This window comes from Nothobranchius furzeri, chromosome 10, assembly GCF_043380555.1.
Source record: "Nothobranchius furzeri strain GRZ-AD chromosome 10, NfurGRZ-RIMD1, whole genome shotgun sequence".
Lineage (NCBI taxonomy): Eukaryota > Metazoa > Chordata > Actinopteri > Cyprinodontiformes > Nothobranchiidae > Nothobranchius > Nothobranchius furzeri.
This window is the reverse complement of record NC_091750.1, coordinates 37,442,885-37,468,312: the sequence shown is the minus strand read 5'-3', so window position 1 is coordinate 37,468,312 and position 25,428 is coordinate 37,442,885. Positions and strand designations below refer to the sequence as shown.

At 42.1% G+C, this 25,428-nt stretch overlaps 1 protein-coding gene across 4 annotated transcripts in view; it reads left to right on the top strand.

Moving 5' to 3' along the window:
• znf608 (zinc finger protein 608) overlaps positions 1-25,428 on the top strand; it is a 66,989-nt gene that overhangs the window by 19,429 nt on the left and 22,132 nt on the right. For all 4 annotated transcript variants that reach the window (XR_008559003.2, XM_054730378.2, XM_015960303.3 and 1 more), the window contains exons 2-3: positions 13,665-13,935; positions 22,155-22,242. Coding sequence is in view for 3 of the 4 variants with exons in the window: in XM_015960303.3 (XP_015815789.3) it covers positions 13,665-13,935; positions 22,155-22,242 (359 nt within the window). In the remaining variant the exon portion in view is untranslated. The remainder of the gene's footprint in view (positions 1-13,664; positions 13,936-22,154; positions 22,243-25,428) is intronic.

The following is a 25,428-nucleotide window of genomic DNA, read 5'->3' as shown; positions in this document are numbered from 1 at the left end:
AGTATGCTAATTAGGTTTTCAAGATGCAAACCTGCAGAGAAGAAAGAAAACAACGATTCGTTATTTGTTTAGATGTTGTTTCATGTTTGTGGTAAAACCCAGTTTCTTCATACATTATCATAAATGTGTTTACTGCTGATGTAGAGACGAAACCAGTCCCATCAGATTAATAATCTGCACCAGTTGGGATGAATAGTCCGTCATGTGAGTGGTGTGACTGCTCAGTTTGACTCACGTTTCCAGTCGGACTGATCCGAGCTGCTTTGACGGCAGCTTAAAAAGCAGGAGGAAGACCGAGAGTCTATTAGCTGTTGGGAGTAGCAGCAGCAGAGGAAAGGCTCCACTCCGCCAGACGCCCACGTCTTTTACTCTGCATCCATTCAACAAATCCTCCATCTGCTCCCCGCCGGCTCCCACGGCGTGTCATTACCTGGAAACCTGCAGCAGTCAGCTCAGATATCCGTCCTCCGCTTCCTGTCACCTTTTATTTGGAAGAACGCGCGTTTACCTTCTGCTGCAGCTCTTGGGTCCAGTCAGCGTGTTGGAGAGGTGGTGTCAGGTTTGGTTAGGGGTTCAGATCCTGAAGTGGGTCAGCGGTTTATTGTTGGCATTCCTGCAGAGCTGGATTTTTCATTAACTGGAATTCTGTCAGTGGAGATGACTAAATATAGGAGCCGTTACTAAACACACGGCGCCCCAGTATTTCCCCTTTCCTCCAGCTTCATTTGTCTTTTTGTTAAAGTTGGTTTCTTTCTGGAGGTCACCTAGAAACCAGAGGAGGGGGGATGTGTGTGTGGGTGGGGTGGGGTGGGGGTGAGGGGGTATTGCTTCATACATTTTCTGTCTGCGCCCAACTTGAGGATCTGTTCTTTCGGTTGAAATGGTCTTTTGCAGCCAGCTGGGCTCCTCCTTTGGAAGAGGCGGAGACGTGAGCGGACGACGGTCGGGGAGGCAGCAATGGCTAAGACCGAAAGATTTATTGTTTTCTGATGGAAACTATGATGTCAGATATGGTGATCGGTGATTGTTAAAGAGACGATGCGTAGATTTTACTGTTAAGCTCTGGAAATAACCATCAAAATGTTGTTGAAAATGAATTCCATGATGCCCAGTTGTAAAATATTGGCGACTTTGTAACAAATAGCCATGAAAATCGAGTCTAAAATACATGGAAGTGGGTCAAGACACCGCGTTTCCTTCTACGGGAGCCCGTGAGGACAAAAGGAATTTACTGATTTACCTTTTCGGTCGATGCCAGTGATGAAGGGAGTCTGATGCTTGTCATTTTGCTGGGGGTTGTTCTTCAGGGAGTTTTGACCCTAACGGCCATCCGTTGGCAAGCTCTTACTCGAACACAAACATACCGCTTCTCCTCCAGCTTCACTGGCTGCCAGTCAACCTCAGGGTTCATTTCAAGATCCTGGTTCTGGTCTAGAGGGCCTTACATGGACAAGCACCATCTTACATTGGTGATCTTCTTAGTCCCTACACCCCCAGCAGGTCCCTGAGGTCCAGTGATCAAAGCCTACTGGTTGTGCAGCACCAGGCTAAAGACCAAAGGTGACAGATCATCTGCTGCTGTGGCCCCTAGACTCTGAACCTCTCTCCCCCTGAGCCTGAGATCAGTGGACTCAGTGGTCTCCTTTAAACTCACCTGTTCGGGTTTGGTGGGACCTTCATCACCCTCTCCCTATTCTGCTCTCCCCACCTATTCCACCTTCCTCATGATCGACTGATTTCCCTCTTTCCTATTCACTCTCCCTCTTTCTCTACATTTTTAATCACAGTTGTCCATTTTTTTTTTGCTTATTTTAAATATATTTACATATTTTTTGTTTTTGTGAAGCACTTCGGGATTTTTATCTTGAGGGGCGAAAGATTTCTTCTTCTTCTTCTTCTTCTTCTTCTTCTTCTTCTTCTTCTTCTTCTTCTTCTTCTTCTTCACTGCCCCCTATGGCCAGAGAAAAACAAACTTGGTTCTGATATTTTTAGGCAGAACAAGTTCTGGCATAATTTCATTCAGTAATGAATCAGAATCAGTTGGATGGTTTTAGGCTGGATGAAGTGGAAACTGAGCACCAGCTAATCAACATTAGCTTGGTTCCTTTTGCAGACATCGAGCTGAAATCCGGTCCATTGGGCAGTGAGAGTAATTTGCATCACGTCCTCTGAGAGCTAACACAGATTTGACCAAACATTATTTGATCCACGAGTTTGTTTGAATGGCTTGTTGACTTGTTTTGTTTAAATTCTGGTTTATTTAACTTGATTAAATTCTACTTTTGTCACTAACCGGTACAAATCTCATGATTATAAATGAACTGAGCTGAATCGAAACTAAGTAAAATCTCGTGAGGGAAGTTTTCTCTAAGCAGTCGAGTTACAGGAAATAAAACAGGATTTAAATCCAAAATGTGACATTTAACATATTTCATTATTACATCAGTTTGAGAGGATAACCACCTCCAGGAGTTAAACAGACCACGGACGTGTAAACAACATTTATTTAATTGTTTTCTGACCGGCCTATGGGCTCTCCATCTCCACGGTAACTCGGTTATAGCCGACCCGTCAGCTGTCGCACACGTCCGTCAGCTCAGAAGCTTCATCGTTATAAAAACTCTGCAACGGTGGGACTTTAATTCAAGCAGAACTGGGTTCTCGTAATTATTTTTAATGGTTGAATGTGCTGCAGCAGCGTGCCGATGATCTGCAGCAGCAGGACTTATTATCACGTCCATTGTTTTTCTCTCGGTTGGTTAAAATGCCATTAGAGCCTGTCATTCAATTGGAAGGTAAGTGGTGTGTGCTGCTATTGGACTGGAAACACGAGATTCAGGGAAGCTGGAGTGGAAAAACACTTTAAAAATGGCTGCCGCTCCCAAAAACACACAGATGCTTCGCCTTTCTGCTGCCTGGCAATAAAGACGGGGATGATTTTAGTCTGGGAACAAAAAGGAGAAAAAATACATCAGTGTGGCTGCTCTCTCAGGGGTTTAATAGGATGGGAGGAGGAAGAGGAGCGACGCAGGAGGAGAAAGGAGCAGGGCGGACACAAAGGAGGGAGAGAAAAGAGGATGAAAAATACACAAAACAAATAATAAAGCAGGGACATGATGAAAGGATGACAGGAAGATTAAATGAAGACTAGAAGAAGAAACAAGGCGGAGGAGAGGAAAGATGGGAAGAAAGATGGACAGGAATGAATCAGAAAAAGAGGAGAAATGGAGGAGTAAAGGAGAAAGGAGACGGATGAGTCCAAGACGAACAGGAAAGGAGAGAAGAAAATAAAAGATGACAAATTAAGGATGAAGGCTGGATGAATAGGAAAAATGAAGATGAGAGGTTGAAGAACATTAAAGTAAAGAAGAGAAGGATAAAAGCAGCAGAAAGAGAGAGAGAAAGGAAGAACCCCCCATTAGAGGAGCTGGATGAAGAGATGGTTGGATGGGACTAATTAAGCCCGGATGGATAATTGGATTAAAATAAAACTCTTTATTAGCGTTTCTGAACATAAATGTGATTTTTCTGTAACTTTAGCTCATAAAAAGCTGATTGAGGATGAAATAAAGCGCGTTAAAAACTAAAGTGTCTTTGTGTAATTATAGATTTTGGAGGCAGAATTAATGGAACAGTCAGCTGGCTCCCCTGACTGCTTTCCTGATTAATGTGGCTAAAAGCAGCTCTGCTGTTTGTTATTCAGCCTGGAATCACAGCGAAGTTTAGTCGCTTCATTCTGCCGCCTGAAAGCAGAAACCGTTGATCACGTCTACCTGTTTATGTTTTTGTTTAGCCTTTCTGACACCTTCACTGTGATGCGTGGTGCCATTGAGTTTTCCTGTAAAAACCAAAGATGAACAGGTTGTTAAAGATAAATGTTTAAAACATTGTCAGTTATTGTTTGCATTGGGAAATTCAGGGCTGCGCAGTGGAGCAGTGGTTAGAGCTGTTGCCTTGTAGCGAGAAGGTCCTGGGTTTGCTTCCCGGCCTGGGATCTTTCTGCATGGAGTTTGCATGTTCTCCCTGTGCATGCGTGGGTTCTCTCCCAGAGAGGATATTTATTCAGGGAGCTCCAGACCCAGAAACCCTTTGACGAAGAAGAACAGGAGGCGTCCAAATAGTCCATATTTTAATCCATGCTTTTATTACAACTTGTCTGGATTACTGTAACTCTTTGTATTTTGGTATGAGTCAGTCCTCACTGTCTCGACTTCAGCGTGTGCAAAATGCTGCTGCTCGACTTTGAACTGGTACAGGAAGGAGTGAACACATCACTCCTGTTTTATCGTCACTGCACTGGCTTCCAGTTAGCTCTATCAAAAGCCTTTTCTGCATCTAGAGATAATATACTAGTTTCTATGTTTCTACTGTAAGAGAAATCTATCAAATTAAGTAATCTACGCGAGTTTGTGGACGACTGTCTACCCTTAATGAAACCAGTTTGGTCAGGGTGTATTATGAAGGGGGTTACCTTCTCTACTCTTTTTGCTAGGGCTTTACAAATTATTTTGAGATCAACATTAATAAGAGAAATTGGGCGATAGCTGGTAGGAAATGCAGGGTCTTTGCCTGGTTTTAACAAGAGACTAATATTGGCTGAATTCATGTTTGGCTGTAATCTGCCGCTCTCTTCGATTTCCCTCACCATTCAGAAAAATATTGGAGCCAGAATGATCCAGAATTCTTTGTAGAACTCTGCTGGAAACCCGTCTGGACCTGGAGCTTTCCTATTAGTCATGGATTTAAGGGCTTCCTGGTGCTCCGCTGATGTTAGTGGCGAGTCCAGGACTGTAGCTTGGCTGTCTGATAATTTAGGAAGTGTTATCCTGTCAAGGAACTCATTGATCTCATTATCTGATGGGTTTATCTGTGGTGAGTACAAAGTTTGGTAAAAGTCTCTGAAGGTGTTGTTTATTCTTTCAGGGTCATAAACTATATTCCCGGTTGAGTCTTTAACAGCAGATATGGTGGTTTTCTCTTTATTAATTTTTAACTGGCTGGCTAAAAATTTACCTGATTTATTACTATGTTCAAAGTTTTCTATTCGTAGTCTTTGTGCTAAAAATTGTGTCTTTTTGTCAATAATTCCAAGAAGTTCTAATTTAGCTTTACGTAATTTGCTCAGTAACTCTTCTTCTGTGGATGCCTCTAAAAACTTAATGATTTCTTCTAACTCCTGAATACGTTTGTTTTCAGTTTTTTCCTATGTGATGAGAAAGAGATTATTTTACCTCTCATCACTGCCTTTCCTGCCTCCCAGAGAATAGATGCTGATGTTCCAGGCAGGTCATTATGTTCTAAATATAAAGCCCACTCCTTTTTAAAAAAATCAATAAAACCTTCGTCTTTAAGCAGTGATGTATTAAACCTCCAGTTTTTGTTTGGTGGGATTGTCTTCTTATTTACCAGAGTTAATGAGACCGGAGCATGGTCGCTGACAGCTATGGGGTGTATCTCAATGTCTGAAATGTCAGCCAACAATGAGCTGCTGACTAGAAAATAATCCAAACGTGAATGAGAGTGATGGACGTGTGAAAAAAAAAGTATACTCTCTACGGTTAGGATGAAGAGATCGCCATGCATCACAAAGCCCATAATCACTCATGTACTGTTTAACTATATTAGTGGATTGCCAATTGCGCTGAGTCCCAGCTGTACTGAGCCTGTCTAAAAAAGAGTTCATCCAAAAATTTAAATCGCCTCCAAGTATAAGTGGACAGTCCAAGTGTTCGGAGAGTACAGAGAAAAAATTATGAAAGATTGAAGGGTCATCAATATTTGGACAGTATATGCTGACACAAGCTGAAACGTCAAGACTGGGCCAAGAAATATCTCAAGACTGATTTTTCTAAGGTTTTATGGACTGATGAAATGAGAGTGAGTCTTGATGGGCCAGATGGATGGGCCCGTGGCTGGATTGGTAAAGGGCAGAGAACTCCAGTCCGACTCAGACGCCAGCAAGGTGGAGGTGGAGCACTGGTTTGGGCTGGTATCATCAAAGAATAGCTTGTGGGGCCTTTTCGGGTTGAGGATGGAGTATATATTTATATACAGGGAGTGCAGAATTATTAGGCAAGTTGTATTTTTGAGGAATAATTTTATTATTGAACAACAACCATGTTCTCAATGAACCCAAACAACTCATTAATATCAAAGCTGAATGTTTTTGGAAGTAGTTTTTAGTTTGTTTTTAGTTTTAGCTATTTAAGGAGGATATCTGTGTGTGCAGGTGACTATTACTGTGCATAATTATTAGGCAACTTAACAAAAAACAAATATATACCCATTTCAATTATTTATTTTTACCAGTGAAACCAATATAACATCTCCACATTCCCAAATATACATTTTTGACATTCAAAAACAATACATAAACTCGGACTAATTTATTTCTTTGACACTTTTGTGACCCTGACTGTGAGAAGAGACTCCTGTTGTTACCGTAAGCTCTGCAAACATCGATTTTTACCAGAATTTTTCCTTTTTCAGACTTTCTTACATCTTGTTCTGTTCGCTCTGCAGCACTTCTCGACAACAAAGACCAAACTGGTGCAGAAACAGACAGAGAAACTAAATTATTACTCCTAATGAAACCACACAGGAACACAAAGACCCAAACAACTCTAAAATATGCATCAAGCTCGGAGCTGTGCTCGTCTTCCTCGCTCTGCTTAAATCAATAAATACCCTCCTCTTCATCATGCTTGGAAACAGAAGCACACAACAGATGCCAATGAAACGGCTTCATAGCTTCATCTCCAACAAGTAAACTAGTTATTATAGATTCGGATCAGATTCATGTGATTTCTTATGTAAAATCCTGTTTCAGACGTCAATGTTCAGAAAACATAAGTGACAATGTGTCGCTTTTACAAGCTCAAACGGTAATTATTAATAAAATATAATTTCTGGCTCTATAATTAATCATTCTCTGAAGGGCTTAAACCAGGGGTCGGGAAACTTTTTGGCTGAGAGAGCCATGAAAGCCAAACATTTTGAAATGTATTTCCCTGAGAGCCATATATATATTTCATAAATATACAGGGAGTGCAGAATTATTAGGCAAATGAGTATTTTGTCCACATCATCCTCTTCATGCATGTTGTCTTACTCCAAGCTGTATAGGCTCAAAAGCCTACTACCAATTAAGCATATTAGGTGATGTGCATATCTGTAATGAGAAGGGGTGTGGTCTAATGACATCAACACCCTATATCAGGTGTGCATAATTATTAGGCAACTTCCTTTCCTTTGGCAAAATGGGTCAAAAGAAGGACTTGACAGGCTCAGAAAGGTCAAAAATAGTGAGATATCTTGCAGAGGGATGCAGCAGTCTTAAAATTGCAAAGCTTCTGAAGCGTGATCTTTGAACAATCAAGCGTTTCATTCAAAATAGTCAACAGGGTCGCAAGAAGCGTGTGGACAAACCAAGGTGCAAAATAACTGCCCATGAACTGAGAAAAGTCAAGCGTGCAGCTGCCAAGATGCCACTTGCCACCAGTTTGGCCATATTTCAGAGCTGCAACGTCACTGGAGTGCCCAAAAGCACAAGGTGTGCAATACTCAGAGACATGGCCAAGGTAAGAAAGGCTGAAAGACGACCACCACTGAACAAGACACACAAGCTGAAACGTCAAGACTGGGCCAAGAAATATCTCAAGACTGATTTTTCTAAGGTTTTATGGACTGATGAAATGAGAGTGGGTCTTGATGGGCCCGTGGCTGGATTGGTAAAGGGCAGAGAGCTCCAGTCCGACTCAGACGCCAGCAAGGTGGAGGTGGAGTACTGGTTTGGGTTGGTATCATCAAAGATAAGCTTGTGGCGCCTTTTCGGGTTGAGGATGGAGTCAAGCTCAACTCCCAGTCCTACTGCCAGTTTCTGGAAGACACCTTCTTCAAGCAGTGGTACAGGAAGAAGTCTGCATCCTTCAAGAAAAACATGATTTTCATGCAGGAAAATTGTGCAAATTGTTGCAGCACTAAAGCAGGAAAATGAGATTTTGCATTAAATATGCTAAATATTTACATATGAATTGTTTTAGAGCCCTTTTATTGGCAGAATCTGATATTAATTTAGTTCTTACAAAAAATGGGTCCCAACATGGTTTGTGTGGCGTTGCCATAGTGTGACGTCATAGGCACAGATCCCCTGTCCTCTTGTTTGGAAATGGAAATATGGTCACCCTATATTAAACAAACTGTCCACCCGGGCTTTTGCACTGCACAGAGACGCTTCGCTGCCTACGACTTTGAACATCAGTTGAGAGTCAGTCTCATGCAGACTGACCAATGAAGAGAGGGCCTCAAGTTAAGACCCTCTCCTCATTGGTCAGTCCACACGAGGTGGGTCAAAGGTTACTCTGGGCGGGTTACGTGTTGTCAGGCATTCAAGTATTGAGTATATTTACTGCATATTACAGTAAAATATTCTGTATGTGACCACATTATGGTGATCCTCGGGTCGTGATGATGGAGCCCTTGAATATTGTTGTCCATGGTACAACAAAGTGTTAATCTTGCCCTGGTTCCGCCGTCACATTCCCGCAGAAACTGGTTGATCACACCGGGGCCAGACTACTAGCATGTGGTTTTACAACCACAATGTCCTCAGAAGCAAATATGCTTTTAAAAGGGAGGGAGGAGTCCTAACTGTTGCTGCAGGCGTGTTGTGTGAGAGTGCAGTTATATACTGGTTAATATATTTTTGGGTTCAGTTGCTTTCATGTGGCCTAATGTGAGTCTATTTGGAATCATTGGAATTGTCAGCAGCATTTCTTGATGTGACTTTATGGCAGTTGCCCAGGGCATCATCACAAGGAGGATGGCATTCATTTACTTTTGTTTTATTTGGTATTTTTTCAGTCATTTTTGGAAATAGTGATCAATTTTGATTAATTCACAGCCTATGTTTAATTACATTTAAAAATTAGTTGTTTGACATCCCCAGTTATAATAAATGTCAACAGATGAGATCAAACAAAACAGATGAGAATTGCCCTCAAGCTGTTTAACTTGGACCAAGCATTTTAGGTCACAGATAGATGTAGCTTATAGAGTCTCTGTCTATACACCTTATAAGACAATTTAGGTGATGGCATGTTGTTTTTCTGCTATTGAACTGTTTTCTAATAATGTTGTGTTAAATAAAGTGAAGGAAGGAGAGAAATAACGTTTCCCTAGCAGTTTTTAAAAATTTCCCCATGTAATCCGATTAATCGAGTAATCGTGTCGAGACCCCATCCGATTAATCGATTATCCAAATAATCGTTTGTTGCAGCCCTAGTTCAAAAGCTCCGGACATGTGAAAAAAAAAAAAGAAGAAGCAATGTTTAGGGATTAATAAAACACTGCTGGAGACGGAAAACTGAAAATTAGAAATAATCTTTGATAAAGCTGGAAGTCACACAGGCTGCTGGTTTAATAAAGAATTTAGCTAAATGTAATATTTTATGTTTGTGATTATATATTTTTCATTTATATAATTTAATAAAGATGTTCTTTGAACCTCTGGTTTTCCTTGGATGTTTGAGATGCACAGATAGGGAACCTGAGGGCCGATTCTGATACCAGTTTCTGATGATTTAGATTCAGATGTTTCTCCCTGATTATTAACATTTAATGTGTGCTGTATTAGTAGGAATGTGCTGCTCCGACCTGCTGATCTGAAATCAACAGGATCTCTTTTTGTTTAGCTTAAACATTCCGATCCTTGAAGTAAAAACTTCTAAAATTCTGTTGGAAAATGATTTTGCACACTAATCACAAATGTATAAAATACATTTTATATAGATTTTAAATAAGTCAGAATTGGACAGAACAGTTTAAGAAATTATTTGATTGTTTTTTAAATGTTTTGTTTTGAAAACTTAAAACTTCTTGATTTATATACATACACACACACACACACACACACACACACACACATATATATATATATATATATATATATATATATATATTAATCAGCAAACAACAGATTAGATGAACATTTGAGGGCATGCCTATTATTTTTATTTATTTATTTATTTATTTTACCGTGTCCTGTCTGGCTGTAAAGCAAACAGAATTGATGTCTGAATGCTGGTAACAAGCCTTACAGATTTACTCTCAGGTGGAGCATCAAAGCGTCTGCTTTTAATGTCACGCCTGATACTTAAAACTTTATTGTTATTGTTTTTGAATGCTTTGTAATTCCGACCAGACACGGAGTCAGAGGTGAAAGAGAAATGAAAAGATAAAAGGTGGGGAGAGGGGGGGTGGGGGGGTTCCACAAAAATAAACAATAATGAACAAGAGTCTGCTTCTAGACCTGCAGAAAAAGACAAGAAAACAAAAAACAAAAAAATGGGACACAACAACAATACAAGATCAAGCTATCACTGTGTCAACTTGATGAAATATATAATCAACATCGTTTAACTGAACAGTCACACGATAATAAATCACAGTGCATTTAGTGCCCACCATAGTCTTAAGACATGTGTTGAACGTGCCCAAGCCCATACTTTTGAGAGCACCATGTGAGCAATTGTGTGTGTACACGCGCTTGTTTATGTAAGGTTTATCCATAGGAGCATCCAATAGAGAGTGTGAGGGACCACAGATCCGCCCCCCAAAGACGCATAGGAGACGGGGGGAGCTCCAAGTCCCAGAGATCCAGGCGCTGCCCCAGAACACAGGAACCCCAAGGAGACTGCAACCAGAAAGGCCCCCGCCCCCCTTGAGAGGCACAGAGGATCGCCCCGGGGGGCCACAACCAGCAGCCAGCAGAGTCCCAGGAGACATCAGCGGCAAGCCCTCAGACCCGCCTGCAGCCTCCCACCCCCTAGCCGCCCGAGCCCAGGACCCAGTGACCCGGGACCCAGGGGCGACCACCCCCGCCGGAGACCCAGCAGAGTCCAGGGACCCAGACCCCACCAGGCTGCCACTGGGATTGATCAGGCAGATGCCAAAAATCTTAAACCCCCGACCCGGGAGCCAGGAACACTCAGGCAGACCAAGGCACCACACCCCACACCAGGTGTGGCAGGGGGAGGGGAGACGAAGATCTATATCATCAAAAGAAGTCTCAGTAGAGGGGAGGAGTAAAAGGCCCCACCTGACATATACAGCCACACACTAACACAGTCACACACTCCCTCTCCCATGCTCACACATACACATACAACCAAAGACTTACAAAAATGCACGCCTGACACCCACTCATGCTCCCCATACACACCCTATTCACTCTGGTCCCGGTACTGCTGCACATTGGGTGCAACCATCACCGGTTACCAGAGTTGGACCCTTTCTGCTGGGGTACTGATGAGCAGGCTCCCCCGCCCAATGCTGAGCACAGCAACCCACCACTCCAGACCCCAACCAGACGGCCAGATCTCCCTCCTAGCCTCCAGCCCCAGGAAGCCAAGCAACAACAGAGGTGTGCTAAGACCCCTAGTCTCCCTCCAGTGTTGTGTGTTAATGAGGTGTATTCCATGGCTGTGGTGAGTGGGCAGTGCGGGCATTGTCTGGCCTATGCCAGCCGATGCCACCGCACCACACCACTTGCACCCACAACCCTTGGTGTCTATGTGCAGTTTAAAATTGGAAGTGGGCACCGGCACTCAGGAGGAGGCTGAGAAATCCTCCTGCCAAGTGCCGTTGAATGTGCTCACTCCCAAGGCCCTAAGTATGTGTTTGCGTGGAATGTCGTCGGTGGAAGTGTATAAGGTGCAAATAAAATTGGGGGGCAGGTTGCCACAGGAATGCAGAAATGGGGTCCATACCTGCACTCCCTGACTTGTCCACCCCCCAAGGTCCCATGTGCATGTTTGTGTGATGATGTGAGGGAGCAGGAGGAGAGAAATATGCGGGGATGGGGAAGAATGGCTGGAATTTACCCTTTTTAGGTTTATTTTCCTAAAATGATAACAAAAAACGTCATGCATTAAAAGGCTTCTAGAATTAGCTGAGCACATTACATGAAGAATAGCTTTTTGGGCTGCACAATATTTCTAAATATGGTCTTGATTCGGAAAAGGGTAGAATGCCTTCTCCGGGTCAGGGATGAGGTCCTGTCTCAAGTGGAGGAGTTTAAGTATCTCGGGGTCTTGTTCACAACCGAGGGAAAGTCGGATGGGGATATCAACAGGCGGATTGGTGATGTAGGCGTTGTAGTGGTCTGTCGTGGTGAAGAGAGAGCTGAGTCAGAAGGCGAAGCTCTCGATTTACCGGTCGATCTACGTTCCTACCCTCACCTATGGTCACAAGCTTTGGGTAGTGACCGAAAGAAAGAGCTCACGGATACAAGCAGCTGAAAAGAGTTTTCTCCGCAGAGTGGCTGGGCTCTCCCTTAGAGATAGGTTGAGGACCTTGGTCATCCGGGAGGGGCTCGGAGTAGATTCACTGCTCCTCCACATCGAAAGGAGCCAGTTGAGGTGGCTCGGGCATCTGGTCAGGATGCCTCCTGGATGCCTCCTTGAGGTGAGGTTTTCTGGGCACGTCCAATCATCAGGAGGCCTAAAGGTAGACCCAGGACATGCTGGAGAGACTATGTCTCACCTGGCCAGGGAACGCTTTGGGATTTCCCCGGAGGAGCTGGCCCAAGTTAGCCTGGCAAGCCAGACTAAATAAATGTATTATTTAGTCTGGCCACGCTCCATTGACGGCTCTCGGTTGTGGGGCGGGTTCTACCGTTGTCTTTCAAATGATCTCCGCATTCCACTGGACAATGAATGTGACATACTCTTGCTTTACTCTGTTGCATCATCCCACCCACCAGGCATATAGAGTGCCCTGACTGGCCCACAAAGCGGATAAAGCTCTGTGATTTGTTCACTAAGCAGATAGAGCACTATGATTGGCCCACCATTATGGACCAATCACAGCTCTTTATGTGTTTGAAACCCCTCTAGAGAGCTGTGATTGGCCAGCCAGAATGCTGTTAGGAGCTGCGGCGGTTCCAATGGAGCATGCCTAGACCAAACTTTGCAAAGCAAGAATTTGGTCTAGTTCACTAGGCTAGGCCCAAGTGGCTTGGGAGAGGGAAATCTGGGCCTCTCGACTTAGGCTACTGCCCCCGCGACCCGACTCTGGATAAGCGGATGAAAATGGATGGACGGATGGATGGATTGATGGATGGATGGATGGATCAACATCATGGTGTCCATATTCAACAAGCTTCAAATAAATTGCAAGAAGTCTATATTAGATGCTCAGATGTTTCCTCATGATCTTAATTTTTAGTGCCTTGTTGATAGAATTTGTGTTTAACAGTAATATATGAAACAGCACGTTCGTGTAACAGTGTAGAGCTCTAATAGAAACCGTTCTTGTGCTTATATTAAGGTTGTTTTCAGCAGAATCGTTGCTGTTTAAGGTCTCCGGTTATGGCGGCTGATTTACAGGAGATGAAGTGAGAATATTAACGGGCCAGATGTGTTTGAGAGGATTAACCGCTGCTCAGGTTTAGGAAATCAGTGAGTGAAGACAGTGGGCGGTTTAATTAATGCTCAGGTCTGAGGTAAATATCTTATAATTCATTTTCTGCCCTCTTTCGGCAGCTTTGTCTGATTTTCTGAGATTAACTTGAGTCTCTGATGAAACATTTTAATAATCCTTACATTTCCGTTCAGACTTGATTCTTATTTGGTTTAGTAATAGGACCTTTTTCTTCCCTCCAGTTGGACCCAATGTTCACGGTTCCGGCCCCCCCGGCTCCAAGCCACCCTGGGGCCCCTGGATCTTCCCTGCCCTTGGCCCCGTCCTTCTCCTCCCCGGCCCTGCCCACCTCAAACCCAAAGCAGCTAGCAATCAGGACGCGGTCTGTCGGCACCAACACGCAGGATGGAGGCGTGCCGGGGGCGTCGGAGAACGATCCAGGCTGCTTGGGGCCCTGTCAGCCTGGGACCAGCGTCAACCTGGAGGGTATCGTCTGGCACGAGACCGAGGAAGGTAAGGATGGCTCCGGAAACTCCTCTAGGAGAGAATATCTGGATTTTGTCACATGAAAATATAGAAACGTTTATTTTGTATTGAAGAAGAAACTGAACAGATGGGTTCAGATCACAGAATTTTGGTATTTATTCTGTTTTTTATGGAGTAATGGACAGAGTTCATAGATGCAGCCTCAAGCAGTGTAAAGGGGCGGGCTCGTCTGGGGCCCCGATAGGGATTTTTAAATGTTGACCATGTGCTGTTTGGGTTTTTTGTCAGATGATCCCAGACCTTTGGTGCTTCCCGTCTTTAATCCCATCCCGAGACCATTCTTTACACGTGTGACGGGCTTTATCAGAAAAATCAGTTTAGCCGTGTGAAACCTCCCCTATAGGGTTTTAGTTTTGTATAATAACATCATTGTGATGTTTGGGTGGAGGAACAGGCGAGTTTCCCCGCTTTCAGACAAATGTAATTTAATTAAATTCAGTTTTTGTTGTTAAATGTTCCTGTGTGATAAACGTTTCTGGTGTCGGTGTGTCTCTAATAATAAACAAATTCAAGCCATAAAGGTGAAGCTGGATGATCTCTGACAGAATAATAGGCTGAAAATTGAACAAAATAAAAGATGACTGAAACTTTTCTTGTGAGCGGCGTCAGTAGGGAGGTGTCGAACAAAAGTAAAACTACTTTAACGCGGCATTAAGACCTCGGTTATTCAAAAGTGTCAGTTATGTTGAGCCAGATGCTTTCCACCAGCCTTCATGTCAAAGAGGAACAAAAATCTGTGTGTTTTATAAATCTGTTATTCACCCTAACCCTTTCTGATGTTTTCTCCGAACGCTCCAAAGCAGAAATGTGCGAGTAACGAGGAGCTAGCTTCAGTCTGGCGTTAGCGTGGCCAGCAGCTGCTGAAGGACGCGTTTCCCACAGCTCGACAGATGAGTAGCTTCCTGATTTTAATCTGCTGTTTGCAGACCGCTCCGGCCGTACGCTGAGACGATGCTCGTTAATGTCAGCTGCAGTGAGAGCTGACCGTTTACAGACAGCAGCTGCTGGAGACACAAAGCTGCCTCATTTATTCTTGATCTTTATTTAAAGGGACTACGGAGTTTTGAATTTTTATGCTCGCGATTGCCCCCTCAGGCCAAAAGCGTAACGGCAGCTTCAATAGTAGGCTCGTGCACGAGGCGTGCATGCTGTACGTGCACACTCCTTAACGAAAATAACAGCTGAGACAGTCCCTTGTGTGTGTGTGTGTGTGTGTGTGTGTGTGTGTGTGTGTGTGTGTGTGTGGCCCAGAGGACAGAGGACAGGAGAACGCGCAGCTAATTAATTAAATAATTTGGTTCTGTACCTTTCTCTTCAGCACAGCCGACAAAGGTTTATGATGGGTCAGTCCTCCTGCATGCTCAGATCATTCCCTTCCCTTGCTTGAAAAATTGTTCCAAAATGAAAGTTGAACCCACATCTTTTTTATCTGTGAATTCAATGCCGTTCGGCGAGCCTCAAATAAAAATTTGGGCATCTTACTGTAAAAAATATACCATTAATGTAAAAAAGAAACTCTAAATGAACTATGTTCACATCCAGAATCAAACCCGGGTCTCCTGCACGAGAGTCCGACATCTTACTAGGTGAGCTACACTCTAGTAACTTTCATAGTATCTGTAACATTTATATCCTTGATGACAGCTGAAACAACGTTCAAAGAACGGTTTGGAGCGAAAATGACTATTTTGTTGCTAATTAGCAGGAAATATCTAGAAGAAAGTTCTACAGAAAGTAGCTAAGGGTCCTCAGAAATGTAGCTAGCTTTGTCACTAGGCGTTAGGAACAGCGACAAAGTGGCACTGCCTCTCTCTCTGCTGCTAAAGCTACGGATAGCAAACGCTACGGGCGATGCCTGAGCGTGAACGCGCATGAAGCAGCCTGCTCGACCCGAGCATCTCTCTTTTTCTGTGATTTTACAGAAAAACAGGCAATCACAGTAAAAATGCCAGGGCTCATTCTACAGGACCAGGGCATTGCAGGAGAATGTATGAAGAAGACATTTATTATTTCTATACATGTTTTGGCTGTCACACTTCCATAATGTCCCTTTAAGCAGACTGTGACTGTCTGTTGTTGCAGGTTAGATAAAGATCAAATCACGTTTTATGAACAACTTGTACAGAAATCCATATAATTCCAAAGGGTTCACATACTTTTTCTTGCTACTGTAAGTCCAAATCCAGAAGAAAATCAGAACCAGAATGGGCCAACTCTATAAAATGATGCTGTGGGACTGTTGGGCTGTGGCTGCCAACGAGGACGGCACTCGGCGCCTCCACCTCTCATCCTGGCTTCTCTTGTTCTGCTAGCTGCTGGTCATCAACGTTGACGGACGATTTTGGGGAGAAACTTTTGTTTTTATTAACAGAGTGGAGTGAAGAGCCTCTGTTAATTAATGTGATGCTGAGATACAAACACTGCACAGAAGATCCAGACTGTTCTCCAAAGGAACGAGAAGGAACAAATACAATTCAAGGAGAATAAACCACCTTAAATGAGGAAAAAAAGGCAAATAAAGGAAAAACAAAACCTCAGCAACACGAAGCTTTAAAACAAGCTGCAAAATGTTTCAGCTACATGAAACGTTAATTATGAAAAGCGATTAAATCATCAAAATGAAGTCTTTGCACGGGTGGTGATTAACTTTAGACTGATTAAAACGTATCAGGAAACAAAACAGGAACTAATGATGCTTCATAATTGTTTCTTACCCACAATGCAACAGAACGCGGTCTTCTAACCTTTAGCATTAACAGGCTGGTCAATAAAAGTCCTGAGACGACTCTGCACCTTTTCTGTTGAGTTATTCAAATCCCTGAAACTCAACACCTCTAAGTTAGGAAAAATAAACACTTCAGGTAAGATTATCGACTCCCTTTTTAAAGGTATTTTTACAGAATAAGTATCGTTCCTATTTTGACCCTAATAGAGAGTTTTATGATGTTAAACTGAGACGAGGGAAGAGATGGGAGGATGGAGAACAGAAACAAAGAAAGAGAGATTCGCTTCACAGTCTGATGGATGGTGAAAGAAAAGCTGTTAAACCTGCAGCGAGAGCGAAGACGAGCGATGAAGATGGATGCAACGACTCAAGCCGGAGAAATAAGATGGAGAATGTTTTGTTACTGATGCAGTCGGAAAGAGGAGTTTCTCTCCCTGCAGCTCCAGGATAATTGTTCAGGAGGCGGAGGGATAACTCACCCCCCCTCGTGGTGGCGGAGGGATGCTGGGGGGGGGGGGGGGGGGGGGTGAGATGCAGGTTGCATGTTAATTAAGCTGACTGCTAATTGGACAGACAGAAAGAGAAGAAGAAGAGCTCCTCCTCATCGTCCTCGCTGCAGGAGACCAGAGTCTAATCAAACAGTGATTGGTTTAACTCTTAAAGTCTGTCTGTCTGTCTGTCTCTGTCAGGAATTCAAAAATCCAAATCTATTACAACCAAGTGTTAGAAACCAATTTATATTGTATAAAAACGCCAAATATCCACTTCTAAGGTTTTTTCTTTCTTTTGGTGAGACCTCCACCGGAGCTGTTTTCTGGTTTAATTCCTGCAGGTTGAAGCTGTGGAAACGGAGAATACCGTTTCATTTGTTAAGCACCTTTAACACAGCATTACAGCCGACCAAAGCGCTGCACAATAACAACAAACAAGCAAAATAATCACACAGTCAGTAGTTTAAAAAAGGAATAAAAACCAAACAGGCAATTGGAGACATAAATACACAAATGTTAAATTAAACAAGATGGAATAGAGGAAAACGTGTAGACTTCGGGCGGTCCAGTGGGGCGGGCTGGCTCCTGGATGGTCTCCAGTGTCTCCAGCAGCGTGGAGCTTCAGGTGGATGTCTAGTTAAAGGGGACACATGCTATCGTTTCTAAGCAAGTTATAATCCTTCTATGGTCGATACAAAACATGTTCAGTGCTAATTTTCCTCATTGTGACATCACAATAATGGACTTTTTCAAACGTCTTGATTCCTGAAACCACGGTTTTCTCCACGTTTGTAGTTTATGGAGGCAGTGCAGACCCACGTGGCAGCACAAAAGGAAGCAAAAGACCTTAAAGAGCAAGTCACTCCAAATCAACATTTTTTATTACTGATAAACTATATAAATGAGTGTCTGATTGTGCTGTAGACAAATGTAGTCAATAACTCGGCACTTTAGTGCATCTTAGTTAAAATTTAAATATTCTGCCTAAAACTGTCAGCGACGCACCGTCGTCAGGCAAAAACTCAGCACTGCATTTGAATTTAAATCTGCCGTCGCTATTGGCTAAGAGGTACACTATGATGTTAGATGGTACATTATGATGTCACAATGTCATGAGTGTGTGTATTTGTTAGCGGCTCCGCCCTCTCGGTCTTCTAAGCAACAGCATTTGTAGCATTTTTCAAACAGGAAGTGGGAGTGGAGTAATACTCTGGTAGGGGGTGACTTGCTCTTTAACTCATTCACTGCCAGCCGTTTCCTGATCACTAACGGCCTTCGCTGCCAGCGTTTCTCACCGTTTTTGCTGTTTTTTTAAGAGTCACTGAACGTTGCGCGCTAGCATGATGTCGATGCCAAAACAACCAAAACAAAGAGGAGACTCACCTCTTACATCAGGAAGAAGCCACGTGTTTCGAGCGTTATCCGTTCTTTCATAATCCATTGTCGAATTGTGATTGGCAGACGCTTTTCCGGTTCGCGCCTCACTTTTTTTACAGGAACGGCCCAAAATGATCTCCAAACGCATGGATGTGTTGCTTCCTGATCATGTGATCTGTGACGTATGCGGATGAAGATCGGCTTCAGGGCTGAGATGTTTGTTCTCAGCGCGGGGGCTCGTTCCGATGCTCAAACAGTAAAAAAATGCAAATGACGACTTTAGTCGTCAATGGCAGTGAATGAGTTAAAAAGGACCTAGTTTTTTTTTCTTTCTTATTTAACCAGGTTAAATGGTTGAGAACACGTCCTCATTTACAAACACGACCTGGCCTCGAGGAGAAGTCCCTGTTGAAATCCATTTTTCTGGTTCCAAAAATCCATGATTCTGGTTCATTTGGATCTCTTCTCTACGGAACCAGTTATCTGTGAGGCATAAATCATCAGTCGGAAAAAGAAGGATGTTTTTCCCTCATGAAGCTTTTAGAAAACGGCTTTAACGGTTTCTGAAAGCACATCCTCTCTGTTAAACATGATGCTGTCATCGGGGCCCACGACAACGAGACACAAAGTGATGAGCTATGAGTGTTTTGGCTTCTTCCCAGGAGGAGAGGAGACAAAGTCACGCCGACTAAAATTAGAAACCGTCACGTTTCAGACCATCGCCGCCTTCAGGGGATGTCACAGCGAGGAGGAAAACCCCCAACTGCTGCAGCTTTTCTGGAGATTTAGTCCTCACATCTTGGGTCTCTGAGACAGAAAACCACCAACCTAAGGTTTTTTTTTTTAGCGTCCTCTAAACGCGTTTTGTGCTCTGGTTGTTTAAAGAGCAAGTCACCCCCTACCAGAGTATTACTCCACTCCCACTTCCTGTTTGAAAAAGGCAACAAATGCTGTTGCCTAGCAGACCGAGAGGGCGGAGCCGCTAACAAACACACACACAGGCTCACAACGACATTGTGACATCATATGGTACCAGCTAACTTTCTAGGGTACATCTTAGCCAATAGCGATGGCAGATTTTAATTCAAATGCAGTGCAGAGTTTTTACCTGACAACGGCACAACACTGACAGTTTTAGGCAGAAAATTAAAATTTTAACTAAAATTCACTAAAGTGCAAAACTATTTACTACATGTGTCTGTAGCACGATTAGACACGCATTTATATAGTTTATCAGAAACAAAAGATGATTTAGGGGTAACTTGCTCTTTAAAGGACAAGAAATACGATTTTTAGCTTTCCTGTCTTACAGCAAACGGGTTCAGGCAGATATTTAGAGGTTTACAGTAAAATAAAAAGCCACTTACTCTGTTTTCATGCAGATTTGATTCATTTCAGTGGTCGGAGGCTGCTGCTTTTACATCTTTACAACGGTGCTTCTTACAGATCACCTGATGTAGAATAAAATAACTCCTAATCTGAAACATTTAAAGGTGATTTTTTTTCTCTGCAAAGATTTTAGACTAAAACTAAAATTTGAGTCTGTTTGATGTTTTTATTGACAGTCTTTGCTCATATTGCGCCGGCAGTGTTTAACGATGACTGAGGTGTTACTCCGTGTGTTTCCGGGGACCCTGTTCAACGTGACACAGTCGGTTAAACTCCATTCTTCTCACTGACAGAGCTAATGAGCGGTGAAACAGACATTAAACACATCTTCAGTGCATTTCTGTACATTTCCTATCGACTGTGAGAGGAAATGAGGCTCAGCTGGGAGTTCTACCCTGATGAAGATCCATGAAGAAGAACCAGGGGCGGGGCTTAAACACCTGATGAAGATGACACATTTTCATGGATGGATGGATTTACTCTGTTTATGGGTCTACGGGTCGAGGCCTTGGGGGTTTAGGGTTGTGTCTCTGAGGTTTTAAGGTAAATTTAAAGCGGTAAAATCTAAAGTTTGGATCTGAGAAAACATGTTTTAATGATTATTTCTGATTCTAATGGGTCTAGTTGATAAAGGAACAAACTAATGAGTTTTTAGAGGGGTTTAAATCCGTCGATGAGTGAACGCCTTCATCGTTCTGTTTAAACATATTTAGAGGACAATAAATACTCTAAATGGGATTTTTAATCATTTAGTTAAATTTGACATGTCACAGTGGGTGGAGTCTCTAGAAACAGGAAGTAATCATCTGAAACAACACTCGTGGCGAGTCAGATTGCTAATAAATTGGTTGCTAATCTCTGGCATTTAACTATTTTTGTGGTCGAAGAAGCCACATTAAAGCGTCAGAACTCTGTGTTACCTGGTTTAAAGGTGTGGTTCACTGAAAAAAACATGTTTAATAATTATCGCTGATTCTAACGGGTCACTCTTGAGTGTTTCATGCAGGCAGAACATGAATATAGTCTCCTACACCTACCTCCTGCAGTAGCTTCTGATAGAAAACAGACGGTGAAACTCGAGGATTGGAAAATCCTGACAGATCTACGTCACACTGTCACTAACATTCACGGACTCACCCATCTGGACTCACGACGGGGAAGGCTGTTGTTGGTTTAGCGTCCAGGAAACAGCGGAGAACGTCTCAGCTAGTAGAAGCTAACTGTTAGCATTAGCAGCTCCACCACATGGCAGAACTCCAGGCTTGTGTTATTTATGGAGATAAAACATCAGTGTTGCAGAGCAACCAGAGCCAGTGGTAGAGTCGAGTTGCTGTTAGCCAATCAGAGGTGAGATGTCCACATACCAGGAAGTAAGACTCCAGATCCTGCCTCTGAAGCTACCTTCTCCTCCAGCTGACTTGTACTTTCTGAAACAGGTGTCCCAGAGCTTCTTCTTGACTTACAAGGCATTCATTCCTACTAGAGACTACTGCAAATGTGTTGATTGAAGGAGTAAAATACACCTTTAAAACCTGAAAGCAGGTTCGTTTAGGGGATTTCTGTTCCTTCAGATCTTCTGGCCTCTCTCTGAACACGTCCACCTCTCGGTCACGTCTCCCAGCTCTCATCTGAAAGCGGCGGCCATCGTCCCTAATTGAAAAGTGACGAGTCGTCCGTTGCGGTTGAACCTTGTTTGAAAGCTGTAATGTGTCTTAAATTGGATTTGCTTTGCGTTGCTGCTGGAGCATCACAACTCGTAGGTTAACGGCTTTCAAATGTCAGCGTGAGAGCATCAGAGGGAGAAGAAAGCTGGTGGAAGAGAAGGGTGTTCATTTCATCGGCTGGAGGAGTTTAAACCTCCAGACTAAACCTGAAAACTCTGAGGTGATCTTCTGCCTGGGACAGTTTGAGCCTTTTAGAAGAGGAACTCTGAGTGTCGGCTGCTGATCTCAGGTGTCGGCTCATCAGAGGAACATCCTCCTCTCAGATGTATTTGATTTTCTTTCATCAGTGAGTCGTTCTTCGTCAGATACAAGCGAACACAAACAAATGAGCCATTTAGCAGCTCTTTAATCTCCTGGTAAAGAGCTGAAAGCCTCTTTCAGACCAAAGCGGATGTTTGTTGGGTTAAATTCATCTTTCATTTTAAAGATTTGTTTTATTTTTCCACGTTCTGATGCTGGTGGGTCTTCTGTGACTGACAGGTGTGCTAGTGGTGAACGTGACCTGGAGGAAGAGGACCTACGTGGGAACCCTGCTGGACTGCACCAAACATGACTGGGCTCCGCCGAGGTAACCGCAGATTCCCTTTCTTCCTCTTCTCTGGAGACCTTTTAGTTCACACCTCAGGACTACAACATGCTGCTACCTACAGGAGGTTAACTCTGTGTGTGTTTCACTCGTTTGCTTCTGTGTGATTGTTAAAAATAATCATTTCGAAATCTGACCGGGTAATTTTAGAGCCTGAAGAGTCGTGTTGTGAATGAAAGGGGTAATGGAGACTGAAACAAAAACAAGCTCCATCATAGGGCTGCACATAGCGATGGGTACCGAATTCGGTACTTTTTACGGTACCGACCGAATTCCATAGTACCGACTGAGCACCGATTCACGTCATTTGAAACGGTGCCTCGTTTCGGTACCCGTCCTTCATAACGAGAACTTGCCTAGACAGCTGCGCATGCGCAAGAGCGTTATGTCGTCGGTCGCTGCGAGCGAGTTGTAAACAGAGCAGCATGGTAGAAAGAACGCACGCTAACGCTTGGGTCCACTTCACTAAATGTGATGGGTAACTGGGTGATGATGAAACCAGCGACAACGATCTAAGTGAGACATCCTCATCTTAATCTGCTCCGGTAGGTAAATAAAATGTTTAAGATAATGTTAGCTTGATATGTTAGCTTCCGTTTCGCTAATGGTGCGTTCGCTTTCTCCTCGGAACTCTGAATTTCCGACTAGAAGAACTTGAACGCGCTCTAAAGTTTGGCTTCACTTTACTAAATGCGACGGGTGATTGGGTGAAGATGAAACCAGCGACAACGTTCTAAGTGTGAGGCATCATCGTTTTAATCTGCTCCAGCAGCTAAATAAACTGTTTAAGATAACGTTAGCTTGATATGTTAGCTTCCATTGCCACCATTGTTATCAGCTAATGGTGCGTTCGCTTTCTCCTCGGAAATTCTAACTTCCCAGTAGAAAAAATCAAAGAAAAAGGACGGCAAAAGGAATGAAGATACACAGTAAATTTAGTTCACAGTAAAGATGTTTGCTTCAGTTTAATTATCAGCTTATAAAACTACAAGGACGATGTTAAAATACAAACAGTTGTATGTTATTTATCATGATATTTATCAAAGGAGTTTGATGGATCATGACACTTTAATTGAAGACGATTTGAATACAGTAGTAAATAATGTCAGTAGTATTTTCCTTTGCAAAGTAGAAAAAGAGGAAATACGAGAAATTGTAAAAAACTGTGGAAATAAGCGATCAACTGATTGTGAGGATTTGGACATGATGACTGTAAAGACCATAATAGAATCTGTTATTGATCCTTTTACTTATATTTGTAATTTGTCACTTTCTACTGGAGTCTTCCCTGATGCTATGAAAATAGCAAAAGTGGTTCCACTGTTTAAGAATGGTGATAAACATAATTTCACAAATTATAGGCCAGTGTCACTACTTCCACAGTTTTCCAAAATAATAGAAAAAGTCTTTGCATCACGGTTGGATAAATTTATTGAAAAAAATATGATTTTACATAATGAACAGTATGGATTCAGGACCCAACATTCAACAACAATGGCAATAATGGATTTAACAGAGAAAATATCTGAAGCGATAGACAATAGAGAATACTTTATTAGTGTTTTTATTGACTTAAAGAAAGCTTTTGATGTTATCGATCATTCAAGGTTACTGCAAAAATTATATCAGTATGGAATACGAGGGGTTGCTCATCAATGAGTTAGAAGTTATTTAGATAAAAGAAAGCAATATGTTCAGATAAATGGCATTACATCAGAGCTACGAAATATTGCTTATGGAGTGCCACAAGGGTCAGTCCTTGGACCAAAATTGTTCAACCTGTATATCAATGATTTGGTAAATGTGTCTGACAAGCTAGGTTCTGTTTTGTTTGCAGATGATACAACATTGTTTTATTCAGGGTCTGATATAAATGAAGTAACTCATGTAATAAATACTGAACTGATAAAAGTTAAAAACTGGTTTGATATAAATAAATTAACACTTAATCTTAAAAAAAAACTAATTTCATTCTATTTAATGATAAAGAAAATATAGACGTAATATTAGAAATAGATAACATGGAAATTCAAAGGGTAAAAGAAATCAAATTTTTGGGAGTAATGATTGATGAAGCTCTAAGCTGGAAATCACATATAGGCTATATAAAAGGTAAAATGGCCAAAGCCATTGCAGTATTATATAGCGTAAAGTTTTTACTAAATAGTGAAGGATTGTTATTACTATACAATGCACTGATTCTGCCATACTTAAATTATTGTGTAGAAATCTGGGGAACTGCATATAGAACGTATACACAACCTTTGTTTGTTTTGCAGAAAAGAGCAATGAGAATTATAGACAACACTCATAGTACAGCTCCATCTAACCCATTATTTATAAAATATAAAGTAATTAAATTTCATGATTTGGTCAACTGGAGAATATTGCATATAATGTATAAAGCAAATAAAGGTACATTGCCAAAGAATATTCAGCATATATTTGAAAAGAGAGATAGCAGTTATTCGTTGAAGGGATTTGAAATCTTCAAAAAACCTAGATTTAGAACAAGAATGAAGGAAATGAGCATATCTGTGAATGGTGTGAAGTTGTGGAATTGCCTGGACAGAGAATAGAAAGAGTCAAGAACTCTAAAAGTGTTTAGTCTACACATTAAATCACGTGTGCTGAGTGGATATGACAACGGACAATTGATGTGGACATAATAATTAACAAATGTGAACAGTTACGGGACTGAAAGAACTGGTGAGGGACTGCACAAATATAAATTGATATTTAAGTTTAAAAAGGGGGCAGAAATAATAAGATTTTTCTTCTATCTGCTCCCTTTCATTCAAATATATATTGTGTTTTCATGAATATTGTTTAGTATCTGTTGTGTTATTTTTTTTGAATGAAATAAAGATAAAAAATATATATATATATATATATATGGTTATATATTGAGAAAAATATGTATTTCATTATATAAGATAATTAAAATATTAAACACTCAAAAGTATTGAAAATTGGTACCGTTAAGTACCGGTATCGATTCCTAGGTACCGGGAATTAGTACCGAATCTATTCAAATGTCAACGGTACCCATCCCTAGCAATGTATCGTAAATATATCGTTATCGCGATATCAGCATGCACAATATGCATATCGCAAAGAACAGATAAATATCGCAATGAATGGTCAGCTCAGATGTTTGCTATACAT